The sequence below is a fragment of the Fonsecaea erecta genome, assembly GCF_001651985.1.
Source record: "Fonsecaea erecta strain CBS 125763 chromosome Unknown Scaff6, whole genome shotgun sequence".
Classification (NCBI taxonomy): Eukaryota; Fungi; Ascomycota; class Eurotiomycetes; order Chaetothyriales; family Herpotrichiellaceae; genus Fonsecaea; species Fonsecaea erecta.
The window spans coordinates 1,382,094-1,405,825 of NW_017387249.1; the positions used below are offsets into that span (position 1 = coordinate 1,382,094).

The 23,732-nt window shown below is 55.0% G+C and overlaps 8 protein-coding genes across 8 annotated transcripts; 2 read left to right on the plus strand and 6 right to left on the minus strand.

Moving 5' to 3' along the window:
• Window positions 1–931: 931 nt before the first annotated feature.
• On the plus strand, window positions 932–2,692 carry AYL99_07527 (hypothetical protein; the record flags this gene model as incomplete). The annotated part of the gene is made up of 6 exons (XM_018839036.1): window positions 932–1,117; window positions 1,172–1,587; window positions 1,749–1,796; window positions 1,862–1,957; window positions 2,013–2,615; window positions 2,674–2,692. 6 exons carry the CDS (start codon window positions 932–934, stop codon window positions 2,690–2,692), a joined length of 1,368 nt encoding a protein of 455 aa, XP_018691804.1.
• A 629-nt stretch (window positions 2,693–3,321) lies between these two features.
• On the minus strand, window positions 3,322–4,383 carry AYL99_07528 (hypothetical protein; the record flags this gene model as incomplete). The annotated part of the gene is made up of 1 exon (XM_018839037.1): window positions 3,322–4,383. The coding sequence occupies one exon, from the start codon at window positions 4,381–4,383 to the stop codon at window positions 3,322–3,324; it is 1,062 nt and encodes a 353-aa protein (XP_018691805.1).
• An 880-nt stretch (window positions 4,384–5,263) lies between these two features.
• AYL99_07529 (hypothetical protein) lies at window positions 5,264–7,450 on the minus strand (the record flags this gene model as incomplete). Its single annotated transcript, XM_018839038.1, has 1 exon — window positions 5,264–7,450. The coding sequence occupies one exon, from the start codon at window positions 7,448–7,450 to the stop codon at window positions 5,264–5,266; it is 2,187 nt and encodes a 728-aa protein (XP_018691806.1).
• Window positions 7,451–8,105: 655 nt separating this feature from the next.
• On the minus strand, window positions 8,106–9,892 carry AYL99_07530 (hypothetical protein; the record flags this gene model as incomplete). The annotated part of the gene is made up of 6 exons (XM_018839039.1): window positions 8,106–8,112; window positions 8,176–8,820; window positions 8,906–8,939; window positions 8,997–9,084; window positions 9,156–9,457; window positions 9,514–9,892. 6 exons carry the CDS (start codon window positions 9,890–9,892, stop codon window positions 8,106–8,108), a joined length of 1,455 nt encoding a protein of 484 aa, XP_018691807.1.
• Window positions 9,893–12,257: 2,365 nt separating this feature from the next.
• On the minus strand, window positions 12,258–13,478 carry AYL99_07531 (hypothetical protein; the record flags this gene model as incomplete). Its single annotated transcript, XM_018839040.1, has 1 exon — window positions 12,258–13,478. One exon carries the CDS (start codon window positions 13,476–13,478, stop codon window positions 12,258–12,260), a length of 1,221 nt encoding a protein of 406 aa, XP_018691808.1.
• A 570-nt stretch (window positions 13,479–14,048) lies between these two features.
• AYL99_07532 (hypothetical protein) lies at window positions 14,049–14,453 on the minus strand (the record flags this gene model as incomplete). Its single annotated transcript, XM_018839041.1, has 1 exon — window positions 14,049–14,453. One exon carries the CDS (start codon window positions 14,451–14,453, stop codon window positions 14,049–14,051), a length of 405 nt encoding a protein of 134 aa, XP_018691809.1.
• A 961-nt stretch (window positions 14,454–15,414) lies between these two features.
• On the plus strand, window positions 15,415–19,953 carry AYL99_07533 (hypothetical protein; the record flags this gene model as incomplete). Its single annotated transcript, XM_018839042.1, has 2 exons — window positions 15,415–15,560; window positions 15,621–19,953. The coding sequence occupies 2 exons, from the start codon at window positions 15,415–15,417 to the stop codon at window positions 19,951–19,953; spliced, it is 4,479 nt and encodes a 1,492-aa protein (XP_018691810.1).
• Window positions 19,954–20,596: 643 nt separating this feature from the next.
• Window positions 20,597–22,770, minus strand: AYL99_07534 (hypothetical protein; the record flags this gene model as incomplete). Its single annotated transcript, XM_018839043.1, has 6 exons — window positions 20,597–21,135; window positions 21,261–21,458; window positions 21,540–21,739; window positions 21,794–21,940; window positions 22,002–22,145; window positions 22,205–22,770. 6 exons carry the CDS (start codon window positions 22,768–22,770, stop codon window positions 20,597–20,599), a joined length of 1,794 nt encoding a protein of 597 aa, XP_018691811.1.
• Between the last annotated feature and the right edge of the window lie 962 nt (window positions 22,771–23,732).

The following is a 23,732-nucleotide window of genomic DNA, read 5'->3' on the forward strand; positions in this document are numbered from 1 at the left end:
CCTGGCAATAGCCATCCCAACTCGGCGCCCTGGCTGTGCTGGCTCGCAACCTCGCATCTCGTTGAACGGGAACTGCAACTTCAACCCCGACCACATCGCTGACAGGTCGGAATCACACCATGCGAAAGCTTAAGGATCCCTCCCCAGCTCATTCCCCGCCTTGCTAAGTCGAATTGGCCGACCAAGGTTCCCGAAAGAGGCTTCATATGCAACCGTCTGATGCTTCATGTCTCAGATGTTACACACTTCTCGCAGCGGCGTCCTGAGTCTATTTCGTCATTGACTGATCTCGGTGGTACCAGATGGGTGGGTCAGCAAGCTCTCTTCTGTCCTCCTTCGCCGTGAGGACTGGCTGTGACCTCTCCATCAAAGTTTTTTTTGACATGCAGCACACATGTGAATTACACGAAGCCCGCCCGAACAGGGAGCTCCTCGGCGGCACGACGATCGCCAAGATGTGGACATCGAATGGCGCTCCAAGCGACCACACCATCCGCCTACTGGGTGCGGGGTCGGCAAGGAAAAACAACGCTTTTGGATTCAAGCTACACCTGGAACAGTGGTGTGCTGGAAAGATGGTGGAGAGAACGTGCATTGAACACTCGACACTAACATCAACGTCCATCCACTGACCGGCTGTCACGGACGACCTCTCGATGTATCATTGACTCTCATTCGACTGCCAGGGGAACCGCTAGGATGGCTTCGAATGTCTTCCTCTGGCGAGTTTCCGTCTTCACAGTGCTTTCATAAAACCGTCCCGCCCGGTGCTCATCTTCTTTCTTTCTTTTTCTCTCAAGAGTGTTGCTTATTGTATACTCCCAAATCCTTCGGTAAGGCACTGATCATTCGCTTCAGCGTCTGCCCACCCTCGTTGAGATCGAGTAGCCGTGTCAGCAACAGGCCATCCCGTCTTACACCCACTGCAACTATGCGTACATTCGCTCTTCTCACGGCCTTGGCGGCCTCCGTCCTGGCTTCACCCATGCCGCAAGGTGTGACCTCTGCAATTGCTCCATCGTCTCCAGCTCCCGAGGGCTGCCAGCCCTCGTATAGCGGCAGCTTCGAGATCACTGTGGTGAATGTCTCGTCCTCAGCCAAACGGGACCTGCACGAGGTAGGTCCCCCTGCGTCACTCGCATTCATGCCAGATGGACTGACTCGTATTCAGCGTCAAAATTCTGGCATCCTGACCCTCACTCTTGCGGACTCGATCCTCAAAGATCAAGCCGGACGTACTGGATATATTGCCTCCAACTATCAATTCCAGTTTGACAACCCTCCACAGGCCGGGGCCATCTACACAAGCGGGTTTTCTCTCTGCTCCAACTCAAGCCTTGCGTTGGGTGGCTCTGCCATCTGGTATCAATGTCTGAGCGGATCATTCTATAACCTGTACGACCGGGACTGGGCCCCCCACTGTGTCCCAATCTATATCTACGCTCTGATCGCATCCTCTGCTCCGCCAGCCACACAAGCAAATGATGGCCAACCAGCAGTCACGACTGTCGTCCCGTCGGTCACTCAACTCACGGATGGCCAACCCCAGGTCACTTCGGCGGTCGTTACCCAGATCTCAGATGGACAGTAAGTGACCCCTCATTGTTATGGCATGATTTGGTTCTTGTGGTGTCTCCTACCATCATTGTTATCGTACGGACGGCACATGCTCGCATTGAGCTAGAACACGGCCTCATGTGTTCTTGTGGTATTACTTTCGTAGCGTGTGTTCGCTGACCCCTTCGCAGACCTCAGGCTACCACTGGTGTTCCTGTCACGCAGATCAGCGACGGCCAGTAAGTTCACCAATGCTTGTCCCTCACGCCTGGTCCTACCTGCAGTCCTTACTAACATTTCGTAGGCCGCAAGCAACGACTGGCGTACCTGTCTCCCAAATCTCGGATGGACAGCCACAGGTTCCCACCGCAACGCCGGTGTCCCAGATCAGCGATGGCCAGTAAGTTTAATCCGGGCTCTCTCTATTGCTCGCCTCCATTCCTAACCTCCTCAAGACCCCAGGCCCCTACTGGAGCACCAGTGACCCAGATCAGCGACGGGCAACCCCAGGCCGCTACAGGGACACCAGTGACCCAGATCAGTGACGGCCAGCCTCAGGCCCCTACTGGTGCGCCGGTCAGCCAGATCAGTGATGGGCAACCCCAGGCCCCTACTGGTACTCCCGTGACCCAGATCAGCGACGGACAGCCTCAGGCCCCTACTGGTGCTCCCGTCAGCCAGATCAGTGATGGGCAGCCTCAGGCCCCTACTGGTACTCCCGTGACCCAGATCAGCGACGGACAGCCCCAGGCACCAACGGGTGCTCCCGTCAGCCAGATCAGCGACGGACAGCCCCAAGCTCCTACAGGGACACCAGTGACCCAGATCAGCGATGGACAGCCGCAAGCTCCTACCGGTGCACCTGTCAGCCAGATCAGTGATGGTCAACCCCAAGCACCAACGGGCGCCCCTGTCACTCAAATCAGCGATGGACAGCCCCAGGCGCCAACCGAGACTGTTGCTCCCGCCTCGACCTCAGTCGCTCCAGCGACTTTTACCGGCGCCGCATACCGACCTGAATTCCCTGGAGGAATTGCTGTCGTTGCGGGTATTGCAGGGTAAGATCTCCCATCAACCCCGTTGGTGTCCCATTTCAAATGCTAACAGAATTGGCAGAGCTGTGGCTCTTCTGTAAGGTTTCAGGTCAAACAACCAGTCGACCGCCAACCTGTTCCTCTCCCTCTCGTGCCTCTCTCTCTCGTGCCTCTGATTAACGTCAACTGATTTCACCGACTTATCGTCGCCCCACTCTCTCTCTCTCTCTCTCTGAAACACCTCCGACCGAACATTCGCGAATTGCGTACCTTAATTATGCTACCTACCTTCCTGCACAGCCTTGGATTGCATATGGATGGGGGAAAACAAAAACCAAGCATGAAGAGAAACAAAGCCCTCTCGAAATCTCGACACAGAAGAAAAATGTGGCTGGGATCTCGAGGAAGTTGTTTAGCGAAAGTTGTCGTCCCGTTGGTTGGACAAACAATGCCACACAGCACGAGTTGACGAAAGTAATTAATAATAATAGTTTTTGCATGCTGTTTACTTCACGAGAACGTGGTGCATCGCGTGAAAAGATGTGGTTGTGGTTGTGGCTCGCCGCTTCTCCGTTGTACAGTATCACATCACAAACGTCCACGACCAGTATGTCTCTTGGGTGGTGTACAGCACGTACCTTTCTGATACACTCTTGTCCTGTCCCCTCGGGTCACTCATCACTCGCTGCCGCTCTCCTCGGTTTCCTCGTCCAGTCATTCATTCATTCATTCACTCACTCACTGATTCATTCCCGTTCTCCTCTTCGCGCCATATCCTCACAATCTCCAACTTCTCCCACCCGGCGGTCTTGCCACTGGTGCCCACGGTCTCGGCGCGCCACCGCCCTTGCTGGTGGTGGTGGTGGTGGTCGCCATCGCCATCGTTTGCCTCTGACTCCGACTCCGACTCCGACCCCGACCCCCACGAGCGAATCCACCGCTTGACCTCGTCGGGCCGGTTCCCGCGGCAGAAGAGCACGTAGGCGACGCCGCGTGGGCTCAGCACCGCGGGCACCTGGCGCAGCAGGCGCCGCGTGACGTCCATGCCGTCGCGGCCGCCCGCGTAGGAGAGCGCGAGGAGGTGCGATTGGTCCGCGAACGTGGGAGAAGCGGCAGGAGGGGTAGTAGTAGTTCGAGGAGGAGGGGGAGCAGGAGGAGCAGGAACCGACTCCGTCGGGACGTAGGGCGGATTGAAGACCAGCACATCCACTTCGCCGGACCGCAGCGGCGTGACCAGGTCGCCGTTCAGGGAGGCGAGGTAGATGCTCCTGCTCCTGCTCCTGCTCCAGGGGTTCTTTTCGTCTATTGTCGTCGTCGTCGTCAGCGTCGTCGTCGTCATCTCCGCCGCCGCCGCCGCCTGAGTTTCCCCGAGAGCCTTCTCGACCGTAGTCCGCGTGGCGCGGCACGCGTACGGGTTGACGTCGACGCTCAGGCCGAGCACGGGGCGGCCGAAGATGGCGGGCGCGTGCGCGGCCAGAAAGGCCACCACGACGCCGGACCCGGGGCCGACTTCGACCAGGAGGGGCGGTGGGCTCTTGTTGTTAGCCTGTGCGGTCGTCCTGGTTCTGGTTCTGGAGCTGGAACTGGTGGTGGGTTGCTCTGGCTCTGGCTCTGGCTCTGGCTGCGCCGAAGAAGAAGAAGAGGAGCACGGGGGGGAGGAGGAGCAAAACCGCAAACGCAGCCACGCCGTCTCCGACGCCGACGAGAGCGTGTCGAGAAACAGGTACGAGTCCTCGGCCGGCTCGTAGATCAGGTCGTACGAGACGTGCGAGGTCGACGGGGTCGGGAGCATTGCTGTTGCTGTGTCGCGTCGTGGGCCGCGAGGCTCTAGGGTGTATCTGTGTGTCTGTGTGTCTGTGTGTCTGCCTGTCTCTCGACCCGGACCTCGACCTCGTAGGTCGATCAGAAGATATGGAAAGAAAAGAAAGGAAGTGGACAGGACAGGATCTCCTAGTCCTCTCTGTCTGCTTTTCACGACCTCATTGCTGCGTCTCGGGTCGAGTGTTCGCTTTCCTCTGGTTCTGGTTCTGGTTCTGGTCTCTTGTAGTGGCTAGTTCCTGTTTGCTTTTCTTTTCTTTTCTTTCTACAGCAATAACGAGAGAGAATATCCTGCGACGGTCCACACGGTCCAGACAGACGGTATCTCTCTCTATCTCTGTCTTTTTCTTTCTCTCTTTGTCTTTCTTTCGCGGTAACGCAAAGACCAATGAAGGGAATTGGGGTATCACTATGATTATGTTCTTGGGACAACGACGGCAAAGAATATGGAGGTCAAAATTTCAACGGGTGTGGCGGCGTATCCTCGGATTAAGCTTAATACAGTGTTTATCACCCCCTTTTTTATGGATGGATGTTGACATGCATAGAGTATCGATGTAGGCAGAATATGATCGATAGTGACTTGGGTGGTGCTCCTCCAACCCATCTCGTGGCACTGTTCGCTTCTCTGGTAATTCTAATGCTTGTCGTCGCCTCAAGGCCTCCTTGATCTTCTTGGGGCACGTCCACTATTGCTATGCACACAAACAAACGCTGCTGCCCATCCATCGTATCATCAACAGCTGCCACAACGACAACCGCAGGAACCGCATGTCTGTTCGCCGTGGGAAGTCCACGCCTCATCGCCGTCTCCCCGTTCGTCTTCGTCAGTTCGTAATCATAGGTCATCGTCCTCAAGTCTTGGCTCGATAAATACCCGCATTGCCTACTTCCAACGCATCTTCCTTGACCATGGACGCCAGAAACTCCTTCAATTCCTCATTACTATAAGGGAACCCGCCCGGCACCACAATGGACAACATCATCGAGATCCGGGCCAGCGGCATGCCGCCCTGGTTCGTGAGCATCGAGACAATGAATCGTTGATACATGGCCATCTTTTGCTTGCGTTCTGCTTCCTCGGCCTCCCTTGTAGCCGCGGCCAGAGCGGCTGCTTGTGCGGCGGCGAAATTTCTGTTGGATCGGTGGTTGGCGGATGCACCAGCTTCGCCCATCGGCGTGTCGTCGGCGGCGTCGGCTCCGCTGGGGAGCTTTTCAAGAACAGCGAAGGTGTTCGGCGAGGCTTCAGTGAGGACGCGTTTGGAAGCCCAGAACATGCAGGCCGACCGAACGAGGGCTTGAGACATGGCAAGCTCCGAGGCAAGTTCCGTCACGGTCTTTCTCACCGGCTGCCCGGCACTTCCGACACCTTCATCGTGGAACGCGTAGATGACGGTCGCTTGCCATGGAAAGACTTCCTCGTGGTACGTACGGTCCTCCAATTCCAAGTCAACCTCCACCTGACCAATACTATTGATCCAGGTCAACTTGCGCAACTGCTTCAGAGCCTTAAAGCCCTGTTCGTACTTTCTTTGCTCCTCCATCACCGCGGGTGGGACGTTAAATGACTGATCGGGCATGGCCGGCCAGAACAGGCGGGAGAGGATCCTTGCGTGAATCTGGACCCCGTCATCCCCGTCCGTGGGGTCGCGTCCTGTCTTCGCTTGTTGCATTTCCAACTCCCTCCTGATGACTTTATCCACTTTCTTCGAATCCACTACATCCCGCAGCATCACTTCACACACGAGCAGTCCCGAGTCTCCGAAACGTATCTTCAAATGCTCCAGCATACCGACTTCCTCGTGGAAGTGGGCTTTGTTCTTGAGAAGCCTCTCCGCCATCCCGGCTTGAAGCTCCTTGACAAAGACGTCCTTGGTTTCAAACAGTGTAACGAAACTACCGATTACATCTGTGGGTTTGTTGGATTTCGAGTAGTCTGGGGCGGCGTCGATGGGGTCGGGAATCCACTCCATGTTGTTCCAGTCAAATTCACCGTCATCCGGCCCATTGTCTCGTGCGGTGTGGCTGGTCAATTCACGAGCGAGTTCTGTCAGGACGGTCGGGTCGGACGGTGGCGGCCGCCCTTCTTCGTCCGGTGATACGTCTGCCAGCAGTCCGCCCACAATCACCTTGGCGGTATCGTCTCGCTCTCGGACGTAGCGACGGAGTCTCCTTATGACTCGATCGAGGAGGACTCCTCGTGGGTCGAGGATGCGAAACGAGCGGATGATGGAAATATAGAATTGTAGGATCTCGATGGTCGATGCGCCAGGGTGGAGAAGACGTGCTTGCAGGACATTGGCAAAGTTGTGCGCCAAGTACCCTCTTGTCATCGGGTTTGTCGTGAAATGGCGCAAGTCCTCGATTGCGGGTGCGGTAGCGTCCCACTCCACGATGACGTCGAAGAGCTCATCGACGCGGAGAGCGCCGAGACGGGCGGTCGCCATATCCATCCATTTCCTCACCTCTGTCTCCGGGAGAGTTTGTGATTCCAACTTTTCGTCCAGGCAAACGAGCACCTTGCGTGCAATCCGGGAAAACAAATGTTCTACCCAAAACTCGAGGTGAAGGTGCAGCTCTTGACGGTAGATTCCGGCGTAGGACCAGGTCACAAACTCGGTCATCAATTCATTCAGTACCGACGCGAGGAGCTTGACCACGGTCTCTGCACCGACCGTCGCGCCCCAACCCGCAAGCATAGTCCAGATGGGAGACTGTGCCTCTCTGCTGATCTGGGTAGCATGGTCAGTTGCTGTCGGCTTCCTGAGCTCGTCGAGTGGCGGACAGGAATCGAGGTGGCTGTGGAAGGGAAAGCCAGCATTGGACACCCATTGCTCCTGGCCATAGACGAAGGTCTCGTCACCGATTCCGAGAAGGACCCTCAGGTGCTGGTGTAAGGAAGTCTGGATCTCCGGGATGGTTGCAAGGGTCCTGGGCGCGAAACGGCGACGGTTCTTGGGGGGCTTGACGACCGAAGGCGGGAAGACCGATGCGAAGACTCCGTCTACCGTACGGGACGTGGGCATTATCGATGTAGACATGGTGATTCCATATTAGGAGCTTCAGTGTCGGGTTGCCTCGTGATGGCAGTTCCAATTATTGCCTGAGGAAAATGTACCGAGAGAGCTATGTAGCGAGTGTAGATTCATACATACAGAGAACAAGACATGGAACGCGCTTGAACGTGTCGACGACGTCCCCATTACATGCCAAGCCAGAATTATGTAAGGCTTGGCTGCGCCTAGCCGGAAATGGAAAATTGTTTACCTCGCGCCGCCGTAACGCGTGCCTCAACAGTAACACAAGAAAGAGCCGTGTCAGCCTTCGATAACCCCTCGCACAGTGCCACTTTGTTCTGTTGATTGATTTTCGGTGGCTATCTCCAGCAAAGACCTTCTGCCGGTTCTGTTGCGTCTGTGTGGAGCGAGTGAGCGCTGCATCGGCCCCACGTGGAGGATCTGGATGAATGAGAGAGTTTGGTGTTATGCTCCTCCCAGATGAGGATATTGACTGGCGAATTATATGGAACCCCATTGGGCAACTCTCTGTGAACTGCCAAGGTGAGCGAGTGATGTTGGACGGATGGCTGGTCTTGGACTGTCAGCTGGCCCCGTCGAATCTGTGCGTGATCGAGATGATGATATCTCCACATTCTCATGGCGTCACCGGGTATCATCTGCATCAAAGGGAACATCCTCAAGTTCTGCAGGATCAGCCCTGACCCTGGCGTTCTGTTCCTCGGAGGTGGCCGAGCTTCGCTGCTAACCTCAGCGAGAGACCATCGTTCCAGAAAAAGTTCTCGGAAATCCTGACGTTGGCCTGCCAGTCTCGCAGGGTCGGTCGCGCTCGCAGGATTGACAGGCCCAAAAACCAAGGCTGCGCTGATGGTTCGAACGTGGCAAGCAGCATGGTCGACACCCATGTGATAAATGCCTCGTTTCTCTCCGTCACCTCAATATACTGCGTCCGCATGTGCTTGCAACGAAGCTGGAGGAAAGCATTGGTCAGGTAAAACATGGCGCGTGTCGAGTCGGTGGAATAGCAGAAGGCGGTCAGTGCCAGAACGAGGAGCTGCTCGGCCATGGTCAATCCTCGCTTGTGCAGGAACTCGCCGCACAGGGTGACGTTGCGAGAACTCTGGGACAAATCATGCAGGCTGTATACGTCCGAATCTTTGAGAGAGACATTCACCTCCTGGACCCAGCTGTTGACATGGGCGACCAGGTTGATGATCTGATGACTCAGCATGCCCGACAAGGCGATGTCGGTCAGTCCAGAGGGAAACCGGGAAATCACATCACACAACTCGGGGTCGAAGGGATGTTCGGGGTAGGTGAAGATGCCATCCTCAGGAAAGAAGCGCGGATCGGTCAGGGAGACAGAGTGTCGAGCTGCATAAAAGTTCTGCCACCTGGAGAGACAAAGGAAGCATCGGTCATGGATTAGTCATGTGTGTTTTGGACCCAACGTCCTGTCAGAACCAAAATAGCACTTACGCAGTCGCCACGGTCTTCAGAAATCCCTCGAAACCTGCCTCTGGTCAGAGTGGTACGTGCAAATGACCGAGTGATTGAGCGGGAGAAGTACCTAATTGGCTCACGCCACCACGAAGACTGACCACTTGCTTGATACCCAGTGTATGCATGTCAACCGCCTCATAGTTTCCCGACAAGGCCTACAGGGTTAAGCATCACGGAATCAGTAGGCTGATTACACAAGACGAGTTCCGGAAGAGCGTCTGCTCACCTCAAACGCGCACAGGTTGGCTAGGGTCACGATGAGGGCATCACTGGCCTGCTGCGACTCATTGGCCAACCTCCCGCGGACCAATGAAACAGCCGACTGATAGAACCTCAGAGATTCCGAGGGAGCCTCGCGACTACCAGTGGCGGCTATGTTGGCACCGAAGGAGGCCATGGCAACCACTGCCGAGAAGGTCATACGATCGTTCATGATGAAGGGAATGTAATCACGCAACAGGGTCAGATCCGGGCCAACGCCCACAAAATGAGGACGCTGAACCGTCGTCGGAGAGTACTGCTTGACATCTGGACCGAAGGCGAACATTAGCCTTGCTCATCTGAGGGGGGGAGATCGACCATACAGTATTGGATCGCACGTTGGACGAAGCTGTTTCCAGGCAGAGGAAAGGGCGAGGTCGACAACTCGTGCGCCCCGGGAGTCCCCAGTGGAGCAACTTCGAGGTTAGATCGCACCGAGCTGCTGCGACGATGGAGTGGTATCTGTTGTTGTTGTTGTTGTCGTTGCTGTTGTGCCGCGGGCCGTCCATGGAGAGACTGCCGTCGTCGGTGTGACTCCTGTTCCTCATCTTCTCGCTGTCGGGGTGGGGGAAACAATGGGTTTGTCCTGGGAACCTGCCTCGGGTCACGGTCGCTGGAACGATCCATCCCTTTCGGAGCCCGAGCATGTTTGTCCACGGTGCTTTCCAACTGGACCGGACACTCGCAACAATATATGGACATGTTGAAGACGAGAGGGACCGGGAGGCCCGCGCTGAATATCCGCTAATCTTAGCACCTCGTCCGCAGCCGAGTGTCTTGGGAGCGTGGACATGTTGCGTCAGAGCATCTTGCCTGTGTATGCACGCGAAAGATGGGCAGGGGATACCTCATGATCGGTCACTACCTCCCAAAAGAGAGTAACACAGCAATGGTTGCTTGATGCCGCGGTGGATGAATCGCGATGCTATCCAAGTCAGCTCCGGAAGAAGATAATCCGCCCGGAAAAATATGCAGGGTCGAAACCCAGCCACCACCACTCACACCATGCCCCCCAAAACCCAGTGCTAGACGAGGGACCCCAGGAGAGTTTTCGAGTAAGCGAGTCGTGGTCGAATTGGGGCCCTGCTGCAAGGGACAGGCCACTGGTGAGAGAGCACACAGAGCAGTGCCAATCCACCCCAGACCAACCAAGCAAAGCCAACACTCAAGGCGCGAACCCCGAACTCAGTTCATTCGTCCAGCCAGAGCCCGATGTCCCAGAGGTCCAATGAGACGGGGACGGCCCTTTGCGCGTTTTGGGTAGGAGTAGGCGACCTGGCCCTATGAGGACTGATTAACCCCCAAAGACTCATGATGCACCACTGGCGACCCCCGAGAGGACATGGGGAAGCCTCTTTGGTTGGAGGAGACGTGGGATGCCTACACTCAGTATAGCGGGACGCGGACTGCAATTACTCGGTTGAGATAATGCCCCCTGCCATCATCGTCTACGGCGGCGCCCGCGTTCTGGTTTCCCCCCCCGAGGCGTTCTGCATTTGGCGTTCCAGGGAAAGGAAGACACCCAATCAAGCTGCATGGCGACCTCGGTCCTACTCTGACGCCTCACCAGTCTTTGTCATCGCGCATGTCAAGCTACCAGATCCAGGAAGCTTGCAACGTCGAATCGAGTCGTGGCCCAACGCCTGGGACCACGAGGCGATCGGGCTTGCTCACTCATCTGAGAGCCTGCTCCGATCGGGTCACACCTCCTGGAGGAATGCATCACGAACGTCCAGGATGGTCTCTGCCCTAGAATATCTCTGTTGCATGGGCGGGGTGGGCACGCATTCTATCTATCCAACAACTGCGAGACACCGATGCCTGCTCTTCCCCTGCGAAGGGCAGGTGGAGCACACATGAAGATCGACCATGCGCTCAACCCCGAGCCCGGGTTTTGACGCGGGCAGATTACCTACTGTACCCTCAGAGAAGCCACAGCACGGAAGGGCGTATCCGCATGCCGTACTTCGTCTTTAACGTTCGGTAGGGCTTGGAGCTAGGGGGGTTGGGCGCCCTCTCGGTGCCGCATGTCATGATGGCGGACTTCTTTCTCCTCTATTAATATTATTACTGTTACGGCGCTTGGTCCAATAATGGTCTTCACTACTCCTCAAGACGATCAGCCGCCATGCCGGAGTCCACGAGGGTGGGATGACCTGATCCCGAGCTTTTGGTCAAGACCGACTTACTACCTGCCTACCATTCTCCCAAAAGGGTTTCTGTTCACACACACACACACACACACAGACACCTGCCTCCCTTTCAAGCCAGCCATCTCAACGCTCTCTGTACCCACTCAAGAGCTCCCTGTGACCCGCCCGGTCTCCAGTCACGCCGCCATCTCGATCTGTCGCGTCAAAACACAGTGGTCCAGATGGAAGTGTCTCCCCCTGCACACCAAAAAAACCATGCTTGCATTTGAGATCCAAGCCGTCCGTGCTTTTATGCTGACCGGGAACCGGCTCAGGGGTAGGTAGCTAGCTGTTCTCGAGAAATACTCAGTGCTAATAATACTGTACTATTATGTATGTACAGCAGGCATATTCCGAAAGGGAAAACGGTGCATTTTCCCTCCTCGGCCACCGGTGTGGTATTATCATTATTATCTCATGCTAATGGGGTTGCCGATCGCGCTCAGGCGGCGTGCCATGGTGCTAATAGTAAGTCGGCCCCGGGGATATCGAGTCACGTCTACATACAGTATTGTGCCCAGTCATTCGTCATACAACAGACGGATGCAGGGCTCGCTCTGGCAGAAAATAGCCAGTGGGAGGGAAATCTCAGATCGAGGATCGAGGTAGGTGAGGTGCATGGTGTTGATATGTACCACTTGTACCAGCAGTACATCCATCCAGAGTCAGTGCTCGATGACAAGCCCTCTACCTGCGTGTGGGAGTCGAATGAGCCAGGAAATATCGTTCGTGTGTATGTTCGTCTATACGTTTCTTCCAAAACGTTCCAGAATTGAATTCACCCCTGCAAATTCATCCTCTCTCTATGTAGGTATGTATATATATATGCACGCACAGCCCTCCTCCCCAACCCCGGGGGAAACAGCCGAACTCAATCAATCTGCATCCAGTCTCGCGACCGGCCTCGTGTCATCCACCTGAATGCCGCCTCTCTTCCGCTCGTCGGCGTCGTGGAACGGCAGTCTCCATCCGCCCTCGCTGACGGGCGTGCTCAACCACAGCCGCATCAGGTGGCGGCGCGGCATGCCGCTGTCGGGGGGGTAGTCCCGGTAGGCGGTGCGGGCGTGCAGGATGTGGCAGTTGGAGAGGAACTGGATGTCGCCGACCTCGAGGATCATGTGCAGCTTGACGCGCTGGCACACGTTCTCCAGCGTCTCGAGCGCGTGCACCTGGGCCGGGGACAGCGGCGGGATGATGCCCTTGTCCGAGAAGCGCGTCAGGCTGCGCACGTAGTACGGGTCCCATTTGCAGTAGACGCGCTGTTCGTGGCCCTCGGCCGGCGTCTCGAGGTAGAAGACGCTGGTGCGGATGTAGGGTTCCTCCCCCTGGGACACCTCGCCCTTGCGGTCAAAGTACCACACGGGCTGGGTCAGCAGCTCGGCCACGTCGGGGTGCTCGGCCTGCAGGATGTTCCAGACGTGGTGGACGCAGGCCACGTCGGACTCGCCGCCCTCCTCGGCACGGGCGATGCACAGCAGCCCGACCACGTCCGAGTCGTCAGCGTGGAAGAACTGTCGCGCGTTGGTGCGGTAGATGCGCACCTTGTCGATCTGCGTGCTGTCCTCGCCCAGGTCCTTGACGTGGCCCAGGATGTGACCCCGGCCGTTCTGCGACACCGGGTACCCGATGTACGTGCCCAGTCCCATGTACGCCACCGCAGCCTTGTGTGAGCCCCATTGCTTCACGGGGAAGCCCTTGTACAGGATGAAGCCCTTGCCGTTGAGGAGTTCGTTGCGCATCAACTTCAATGCCGCGGCCATGCTGGGCAGCGGGAAGTTCGACGGATTGATCCCCGTCAGGGGCAGGCCCTGGGCCATGAAGTTGTCGGCCGCGGACGAGAGTTCGTTGATCTCAGCGTCCGAGAAGACGTGCGTCCACGTCTCCGGGTGCGAGGCGTAGTCTTCGTTCGACCATACCGTGGGGCCGGAGATGGATTTGGGAAACGCTGCGTACGGGTACAGCTGGTCGTAGAGCGGAGGGTGTTGGCCGGAGGTCTTGAACCCGTCGGGGAAGATGGACAGGTCGACCGGCGGCGTGGACTTCGAGGGCATTGTCGAAGGAGGAGGGTGAGACGGTTCAACTGCTATGGGAGCCATGGTCAGCGAGTGCTGGTCAAGTCTAGATGTCGTGGTTTCCTTTCTCTCAAGAACTCTGTTCTACAGGATGGTGAACAGGAATTGAGAATGGAGAGGGCACGAGGATCAAGTCAAGACAGTGATGAGAAGAAGAGGAGAGACGAGAAGAAAAAAAAACCATCCCTGTCGTCCTGCTCCCGTGATGGTCCTCGTGCCTGTTGATTGACCTCATGCCCCATTCCATTCACGTATTATAGCGAGCGAATGCCTACCGTAGGCACATCCTGTGGTGTCTACAGGGCATCTCCGAATGCGAGGGAGGGGTTCAACGGTTGATCCAATCGAGAGGGGCGATTGCGTGATCGATCAACGAGGAGAGGGAGGCGTTGGTCATGTCCGACTTATAACTGCGCAGCGGAAACGGTTCCGTGGATGATGATGCCATATGCACATATGGGAAGTGGTCAACGAGAAGAAAGGAGAGAGAGAAGGCTCAGAGAATGATATGGCTCCTGGCTAGCTGAATATACACCCTTCCCTCCAGCTCGCTCCTGTGCTCGCCGCAGAGACAAAACCTCTATGCGCTCTGCCTCACATCACAGTACAGCACCCAGCCTGTTGCCACTGGCCATTGGTATGAAACCCTGTCGGAGCATATGACATTGGCCGACCATGTCTCGTGTAATGGTTCGCTGGGGTCACCCTCCCCCGTCCATCGGTCATGTTGTATCCATTGCCCAGATTGCCTGCCTCGCCGGGGTTCCTGAGAATGATTCGTGTCTTGTCTGCATCGTAGTCCCCCTTCAGATTGCAATTCGGACAGCTCTTGGCCGGCGCAGAGAGGTATTCTGGTTGCACCAGTCTTTTCCAGGCGCTCCGTGCCGGAGTGTATTGGTGAGCCTGGTTCTTGAAGGACGCTTCGGGCCCACATGGTTTGACGATGCTCATCCAGTGATGTGGGCAGGTGTGAGATTTGAACGCTTCGGTCTTGCACATCTTGGAATGATTTGTGCGTCGCAGGGAGTGCCAGGTGCGAATCCCTGGGCTTGACGGAGGTGTTTCTGTTCCGAAGGGATCAAGGGCAGGGTTGTCGCTCGTCAAGATGGATGGATGAGCTTCTGAACGAGGACTCAGCGAGAAATTAATAGTGGTGCGACATTGCCCTCTGTAATGATGCTGTTTGCCCGTGGGAATGGTCGTCATGTGAAGGCGGTGACAAGCAATGTAGCTGCGATCAGAGACGGTCGCGTCGTAGTGGCTCCTCCCTCGTTTGGAACGGTCTGAGTGATACCCAACGTGCAATGTCACCGAGTCTTCAGCTGAGGCATCGGAATGCATCGGTCATGAACTGTGCAGGCGCTGGAAGTACTCGTCGAGGAGACGTTTGAAGAGGACCACATATCCCTTGTGATTGTGCCCGGTCTGCGCTATCCCTTGCTTGTAGAATTGGTCGAGGGCGGCTGCTCTCCGCGACCAGTATCTAAGCCGCTGAAGGAGAGTGATCCGGTCATTCTTGTTTGGTTGAGGCAAGGAAACGAACGGTAAGGGAGGAGGTCGCAGGGAGGAGAGGTCTGGACTGACTTGATCAGGATCTGGCCGCCGCTTCGGTGAATCGGTCGAGCAACATACGAGAGAGTCTTGGTGGAGGGGAGGTTGTGGAACGTCAATGAACTCCGATCGTGGAAGGGGAGAAGACGCGACAACGCGCAGATAGTTTTTCCCCATAGAAATTAATTTCCATGGCCCCTTTCTATACAATCTGGCCTCTCCACCACCCACCCACCTACCCACCTTGTCGTCAAGTCCATCACCGTTCGCTTTCTGCACCTTGGTTTCCACAGGCTCGATTTCAGTTGTGCTGGCTTAGCTTTCCTATGTCGTTCGAGATGCACCATTGAACAAAAACATAGCGAGGGGATCTCATCTATGACACTCCTTTCCACAGAGCCTCGTCAGAATGCGGACTTCAAAGATACCCTGGACGTGGTTACTGCTCCCTCTTTGGTCTTGGGATTCGTTGATTGTCCCTGCACGAGCCTCTCCTTCTGTCAATGTCGCTCTACAGACCTCGTTCGCCGCCGGCCCTTACCTGGTTGAGTTGCTGTGCGCACTGCCCACCCCTCCCTTCATCGATGCTTCGACCATGCACTAACCTTCGACCAGAGAAACGGCTGCACTTGAGAACTCCTCGTCCTACTTTCCTCTTCTCGACCGCATCGCCGAGGGCGTCTTTGCGGATTTGCAATCAGAACAAGAGCTGTATCATAGATTTCTCGATATCTTACAAGATGACGGACACCTTTCCACTTCCGAGTCCCTTTCGTCCTTCAAATTCGCTCTCGCCCTGCATGCTGCGGCCCCCAGAGTTGAGGCTCATTTCCAGTACTACACCACTTCGGTTCAACCTCATCTGATGGCTGCGCAGGACGCCGCCTGCCCCGTCTGGGTTTATTTGGATGGCCAGCAATTTTGCTCCCCTGCTTTGGACCGTGCTCAGCAGGCGATTTCCATTCCAGATACGGTGGACGATCTCCCATTTGATCGGGTCCTCGGTGCCTCCGCTGATGGGCCGACATCTATCCTCTATGCGGACATCACTCATCCTTTGTTCGGTCAGTTTCACAGTGTCGTCAGCCAGACTGCTCGGGAAGGGAGATCCACGTACAGGGTGCGTTACAGACCTTCAGCGTCGATCTCTCGCAGACCGATTTATGTCACAGGCTATGGGGTGGAGCTCGTTTTGAAGCGCACAGACTACATCGTTATCGACGACCGTGATGCCCAAAAGTCGGGAGACTCAACGCCGGAGCAGCTCTCGTTGGAGAATGTCCAGGAAGATGAGCTCACAGACCTGAAGCCCCTGACCACTTCAGAAGTTGCCAATTTGGGCCTCAATGCCGCCAGCTTCATCGTCTCAAGCTCGAATCCTCTGGATACCCTACTGCAAGTCACGTCCGATTTTCCCAGGTACTCGTCCCTTCTCGCGGCGGCAAATGCCAGCAGAAACTTCATCCTTGAACATCGGGCAAACCGAGAACGGTTTCTACCCTCGGGATACAATGTCCTGTGGATCAACGGCGTGCAGATCGAGCCCCGTCAGATCAATGCCTACTCCCTGCTCGACCATTTGCGAAGAGAAAGGCGCATTATTGCCCAGCTCAAGAACCTAGGGCTGACACCGTCCGAAGCCATTAGCCTGCTCTCTAGTGAAATAATCGCCGAAGCACAGGCCAATGAAACGCCTCAACGGTTTGACTGGCGCGACGATTCCGAAGCTGGGGGGATCTTGATGTGGCTGAATGATCTGGAGCAAGATAAGCGTTATGCTGGATGGTCATCGTCTCTGCGGTCTTTGTTCCAAAGGACATATCCTGGGCAGCTTCCCCAAGTATCTCGCGATATACATAACCTCATCGTGCCCATAGATATGGGCAACATCAAGGACATTGAACTGGCCGCCACGTCATTACAGAGTCTGGTCCGGCGACAAGTTCCCATCAGAATTGCTCTGATCCCCATCGGGAAAGGGGAGACAGCGAACATTTATTCAAAAGTGGCATATTATATTTCAGACACTTATGGTCTGACTGCTGTGATGAATTTCTTTTCTGACATTGTATCCGCTAAAAAGTTGGATCCGAGGCCAGAGAAAAGTTTCAATACTGCTATCAAGGGTCGGGCCAGGAGAGAAGGAAAGGAGGCATTGTCGTTTCAAGATGTTCTAACGGACGAACGCCTGGATCTACGACTGCAGGCACGGGATCAGTATCTGGCCCGCTTAGCTCTAGAAGGACCCGATCCCGCCTTCCTCGTCAACGGCGTGGTCTTACGGAGGACGGACAACTGGTTTGAGCTTTTGAGTGCGCGTTTGTACTCAGATCTCCAGCTGGTGCAGCAAGCAGTGTTTCAAGAGGCCATCGCGGAAGATTCTTGGATCCCCGAGTTCTTCCTCTTCCAGGCTGTCAAGCGGCGCAATGAGATGGTCTTCCCTGATGACCCCAAAGACGTCAAAATTGTCGACGTCGGCCAAATAGCCACCGAATTTGCTGATAATTTTGCTCGCCTTCCTCGGCTGCCCGGGACAGAGGCGACATTGTTGAGCGACCGCGCCCATCTTCTTATCGTCGTGGACCTTGAATCCCAAGCCGGGCGGGCCTTGCTTCTGGAAGCACTGCTATTCCACCAGCGAAATCCTGAAATAGAGCTGTTGATCATTCACAATCCCAACCCCGAGGCGCAGACCTCCTCCTTTGCCCACGCTCTTTACGCCCTTTTGCAAGAGAACGGACAGGACTTAGCTGTCGGACGGCTCGAGGAGCTGCTCAACGGCGGTCTGAATCCTTCGAGCGATGAAAACACAGATGCATCAGCTGAATTTTGGCATTCTCAGACAGATTTGATCCGGGCGCTATCGTTTTCAGAAGGCCAGAATGGCATATGGCTGAATGGTCGTCTCCTGGGACCCCTCGAACAGAGCTTCACCTCTGTCGACTTCGAGTCTTTGCTTGACTTCGAACGGAGAGAAAGGATAGCACCGGTTACAACGGCCATCACTGGACTTGCGCTGGAGGACCGGTTCGCTGGGGCTCTCGACCTGGCAAAGATCACCTCGCTCGTTGCTCGATCTTTAAAGTCTGACCTGCCGGAGGGTTTGAGGGAATCTGCGCCCTTGATCAGGCTGGAGCGATTCAAAATCTGGAACGGCACTCATACATCCATCAATATATCGAACTCCGACGATGTCAACATTCAGATCGTGGCTGCCATTGACCCGGCCTCTGAGCTTGTCCAGCAATGGGTTCCGATTCTGAAGAGCCTGTCACAGCTTAGTGGCGTGAGCGTGCAGATTTTCTTGAATCCGAAGGACAGGTTGACTGAGCTGCCGGTCAAACGCTTTTTCCGACAAGTCATCAGCCCAGAGCCCAGTTTTGACGATCGGGGTTCGCTAGTGGTTCCCACAGCATCATTCAGCGGCATTCCCAAGGATACACTATTTAACCTTGGAATGATTGTACCTCCGTCATGGCTGGTGGCTCCCAAAGAATCTATCCACGATTTAGACAACATCAGGCTTAGCAACTTGGCCGAGGGCGAGAATATTGACGCTATCTATGAGCTTGAACATATTCTCATCGAAGGTCATGCAAGGGACGTGACTAATGGTCCACCACCTCGTGGCGTACAATTGTTGCTGGGGACTGAGAATGAGCCGCACTTTACGGATACCATCGTTATGGCCAATTTGGGATACTTCCAATTCAAAGCCAATCCTGGGTACTGGCAAATATCATTAAAGCCAGGAAGATCTTCAAAGATTTTCAACATTGACAGTGTTGGCCCACATGGTTACTCGGCTCAACCGGGCGATGAGACCACGTCTGTCGCTTTGCTTTCATTCCAAGGGTTAACTCTGTTCCCTCGACTTTCCCGAAAACCCGGCATGGAAGAGGAAGATGTTCTAGAGACCTCCGCGTTTGGGGGAGCTATGGACTACCTCAGCAAGGGAGCGTCTTTCGCATCTTCGGCGCTTTCCTCGCTGGGGTTCAAGAAAACCTCGACAAACGCGGACATCAACATCTTCTCGGTGGCGTCGGGCCACCTGTACGAGAGGATGCTGAATATCATGATGGTATCCGTCATGAAGCACACTAGACATAGCGTCAAGTTCTGGTTCATCGAGCAATTCCTGTCACCATCCTTTAAGAGCACTCTGCCGGTCCTTGCGAAACACTACGGCTTCGACTACGAAATGGTCACGTATAAATGGCCTCATTGGCTCCGAGGCCAGAAGGAGAAGCAGCGAGAAATCTGGGGATACAAGATCTTGTTTTTGGACGTGCTCTTTCCGCTGGATCTGGACAAAGTCATCTTCGTGGATGCCGACCAAATCGTCCGCACTGACATGATGGAATTAAACAAAGTGGACCTGAAAGGAGCGCCCTACGGATTTACCCCAATGTGCGACTCTCGCACGGAAATGGAAGGCTTCCGGTTTTGGAAACAAGGCTACTGGGAGACATATCTCAGGGGTAAACCCTACCACATATCGGCTCTCTATGTTGTCGACCTCAAGAGATTCCGGCAACTCGCCGCAGGTGATCGTCTCAGGCAACAGTACCAAGCGCTGTCGGCGGATCCTGCCAGTCTCTCAAACCTGGACCAGGATCTGCCGAATCACATGCAACACAACCTGCCCATCCACAGCCTATCTCAGGAATGGTTGTGGTGTGAGACATGGTGCGACGACGCCAGCTTAGCCAAGGCCAAGACGATTGATCTGTGCAATAACCCGCTCACCAAGGAACCCAAGTTGGACAGGGCGAGGAGGCAGGTTCCTGAATGGACCCTGTACGATGAGGAGATCGCCGAGGTTATTCGGGCAGCAAAGGAGAAACAGGACTCGGCGGTCATGGACACCGAGGATCTGGATGAAGCCGGTGGTGGCGAAGACCAGCAGAAGCTCGTAAGCGACGAGCGGATCAGAGATGAGTTATGATGTTTTGTCTATCTTGTTTACTTGCTTGCTTCCTTGCCGCCGGGAGAAAAAGTTGTTGGAGATAGACTTATAGAGCTGTATACTACACATAAAGGACGGAAAAAGCCCATACTCTAGATGCAAGCCCCCCCTATCGTCCGTGCCTTCTGCTCGTTCTGCCAGCGTTTCCGGCTGGAATACTCAAGGCATGTAATATACATGACATACAGTACATGGATGGCTATTTGCACGCTCGAGGAATCAAGCCGTCTCGTCTCGATTCGGGACAAAATGGTCCGCGACACTGGAAATAATTACCGCATGTTGCGTGGATCGGGCGTATTACATATGTAATTATATGTATTATATCGACCACATTTTGTGTGCTGTATGTAGATAGAGATATATAGATATAGGTATATACCGGTCTCGGTCTCATTTTGGCTAGCATAAGCATCTAGGTCAAGATCAAGGTCAAGGTCGAAGGCTCGTCCAAGTCCAGTCCAAGACTCGTCCTGTTCCCATCGTCGACGGGGATCATGGTCTCAAAAGGAAAGCCGCTGAGAATGCATAATAGGTGCATGCATGGGTCGATGGATATAGTTCCAGTCTTCCCCACTGATATCCGCATCCTCGCGCGCTTCGAGACGACAAAGGGCCACATCTATTCCCTGATCCTCGCGGCGACTCGGTTCGTCATGTACTTCGTGATGTTGCCGATGAACAGGCACGCGATGATGGCGCACCCACCGAACGAGATACTGGTCAGCCACACGTACTTCAGCGACTCAGCATACGCCCAACGCGACCCGATGGTTCCAGCCTGGATGATGGTCGCGTTCACGCCCGGGACGCTGGTGATGTTGGCGGGCACAGTCAAGAACGTCTCAACAAATTCCGTGGCGGAGGTGAGCGGGAGGCCTGCGGCGATGGCGTACTCCCCGACGTACTTGGGGAGGTTTGGCGTGAGCTTGTTGATGAAGATGTTGTAGTAGATGGCGTAGCCGATACTGCCGCCGACGGCGCGGATCGTGAGCGAGAGTGCGACGCATGTCGCGATCGAAGTATCCGGTGTCACTGTGATGGCCACGGTGGCGGCCGGGACCAGCACAGAGCCGACCCCGAAGCCGGTGATAGTTCCTAGACCGATGGCGAGGCCCTCACGGTCCGGGGTGATTGCCGCGATAGAGCCGCCAAACGCCGCTGGAGAGACAATGATTAGTCGATGTAACGACGCACGCAGACATGTGTAAGAAGGGGAGAGGAAGAGGGTCGTGTGTAAGGGACAAGGGAGGTGCCACGACATGGAACGAGTCAGGGACACTTACTCATGATAACACAGCCGGCTAGGAGGATCTCTCGGTTATGTCCCTTGAACCAGGACAACGCGGCATTTGCAATCACCGCACCGAAGGTGGTGGACAGGCCGGGAGCAATGCCTCGCAGACCGACATGCACCGGATCAGGGTCAAAGACTGTGCTGTACACCAGAGGGAAGAAATTAAGCATGGCGTAGAAATTCATCCCTAAAGGAGAAAACGAGTGTGTCAGCACCCATTTATCATGAAATTGAGCCAGGGCGAGGAGAGTTCTTTAGGGTTTCTTACCTGCAATAAAGGCAATTCCATACGCCATACCAACAATTCTTTGTCCAGAAAACATCTCGTGAGGCACCATAGGGTCTTTGCAAATCTTCCATTCCCAAATCACAAAGGCGGCGATCAGGAACACGCCGATGATCAATTGAGCAATAACAAATGCGCTTTTCCAGGGGTGAGAGTAACCTCCAGCTTGTAGGGCGACTAGCCTATGTGTTTCTGTTAGAGATGGAGTGATAGGAAAGTATAAAAGGGAAGCTTACACAAGAGTCAAGCCCATAATGGACAGCACTCCGCCAACGTAGTCGATCCTCTTGAGAATGGCTTTGGCTGCCATGCCCTTGGCTCGCGTCTGGGATTCTGGAAAGTATACCACGAATAAGATAATCCACCAGAGACCGTTCCACATCCTTTGTACCTGTCAGTTCTGGCTGGGTTTGGGCGTCGCCGAACAAGTACGTGCAGACTTACAAGCAGATCCACATGCCCCATCTCCAAGTGTGGTAGGTCGACAGGAGCTGAGCGTACATCAGATATGGAGTGAACGGGAGCACAAAGGCTGTGACGAGGGCAAGGTAAATTCCTCGTTTGTTTACGGGTACTAGCTCAGAGGTCCTATACACAGCATTTGTTAGTCCCCCGGCTCAATTGACGGTTCTTGTGTCTCTCCTTACCCAGCAAGAGCAGTCAATTCGCCAATTGCCGCACCAGCACCAGCAAAACTCATGCCGACAACCCCTTGTCCAAACTTGTGGGCAGTACCGAGGATAACACAGCCCATCATCAGTGAGACACCACCACCAAGGGTGATGAGGCGGCGGCCCAGGAGATCCTGGAGATAGCCGCAGAAAGGAGCAACCGCAGAAAGGGCAAGTGCGTAGGACACCGATAACCAGGCGGATGCCTCGGAACCACCAATGTCCTTTGCGATGAATGAAAGGGAACCGCCGACGAAGTAAAGGGGAATCTGGGAGCCGACGTAGAGCCCGCTGAGAGCAAGGGTGGCCACGAATGTCTTCAGCGTCCATACGGTCTTGGTTTGATACTCCGGTGCTGTTTCGCTGGGGGGCTCGGAGGAAGACCCGCTGGCGGCAGTCAACTCGTCCTTGGTCTGTTGTTTCTCATCTCCGGAGTGAACATGCTCTCGATGCTCCAGCATCTCTTTGTCATGACGGAGCTCAGCATCGTGCTGCTTCTCGTGCTCGAGCCTGTCAGTATTCTCTGGTGGTACGACGCTCATGTTGGCTATCTCAATGCAAATTCGAAAACTCCAGGGGCTGAGCTCTTAGGGGAAGGAAGCGGAAGATGCTCTGAAGAGGGCAGGCGACCATGCAAGAACCATCTGGATCAAATACCCTGCTGTTCAGATACCACGGCTCCCCGCTTCTTGGGTCGAGGCCTTGCATTCAAACCCCTTTGGTAGCTACCGGATACCTCGGTCAGGAGGTGGGTCAACAAAGCCTGGAATCTGGGGTTGGCACACACGGGGCTCCATTTACCTAGAATGCTGGGGGAGGCGGCTTTGATCTGGAGGGATTTCGATTATGTGTGCTGTGCTAAACATTAGCTCTTTCTTGTAATTGGTAGGTCGCTATTTCTCAAGGCCACGCCCCCTGCCAGCGAGTCAGCAGTCCTGAGTAATACTTGCGAATCGATCTCGTCAATCCTGCAGGCGCCGGGATAGTGTCTCAAGTTAGCCCACACTAACCTTCTTGTAGACGACCGTAAGCTGGCCGACGTCCGAAGCCCAACAAGCTCTCCCATGCTGAGGCGCGTAGGACCTACCTAGCATGCACATATCGTATCACTTACGAAATAGAGTAAGGGTACGAAGCGGGTGGCGGTCTTGGTTCCCCAGCCCGGGGAGTCCATTCGCCCCGCAAGCCTCACTAGCCTGGCGCCCCAGTTGCTTTCCCCCGCAAATTCCTACTTCGTCCCTCTCCAGCATCTACCATTTACGGCGTGGGACCGTAGATAGTGGCTGTTGATCATGCCACGTTGAGAATAGGGACTCGTAACAAGGCGCCTTTCTGTAGGTATGACAGGGATGAAGGCGCTCAGTCCTCGGTTAACTCTCTTTGATGTTGGTTGCTTCGATTGATGAAGCGAGGTCTCAGCCGCAACGATCCAATTTCTGCCCATTGACGTTCGGCGAGCATATTGACGAGCGAAGGGCGTTTGACAGTAGGGAATTGTATAGTT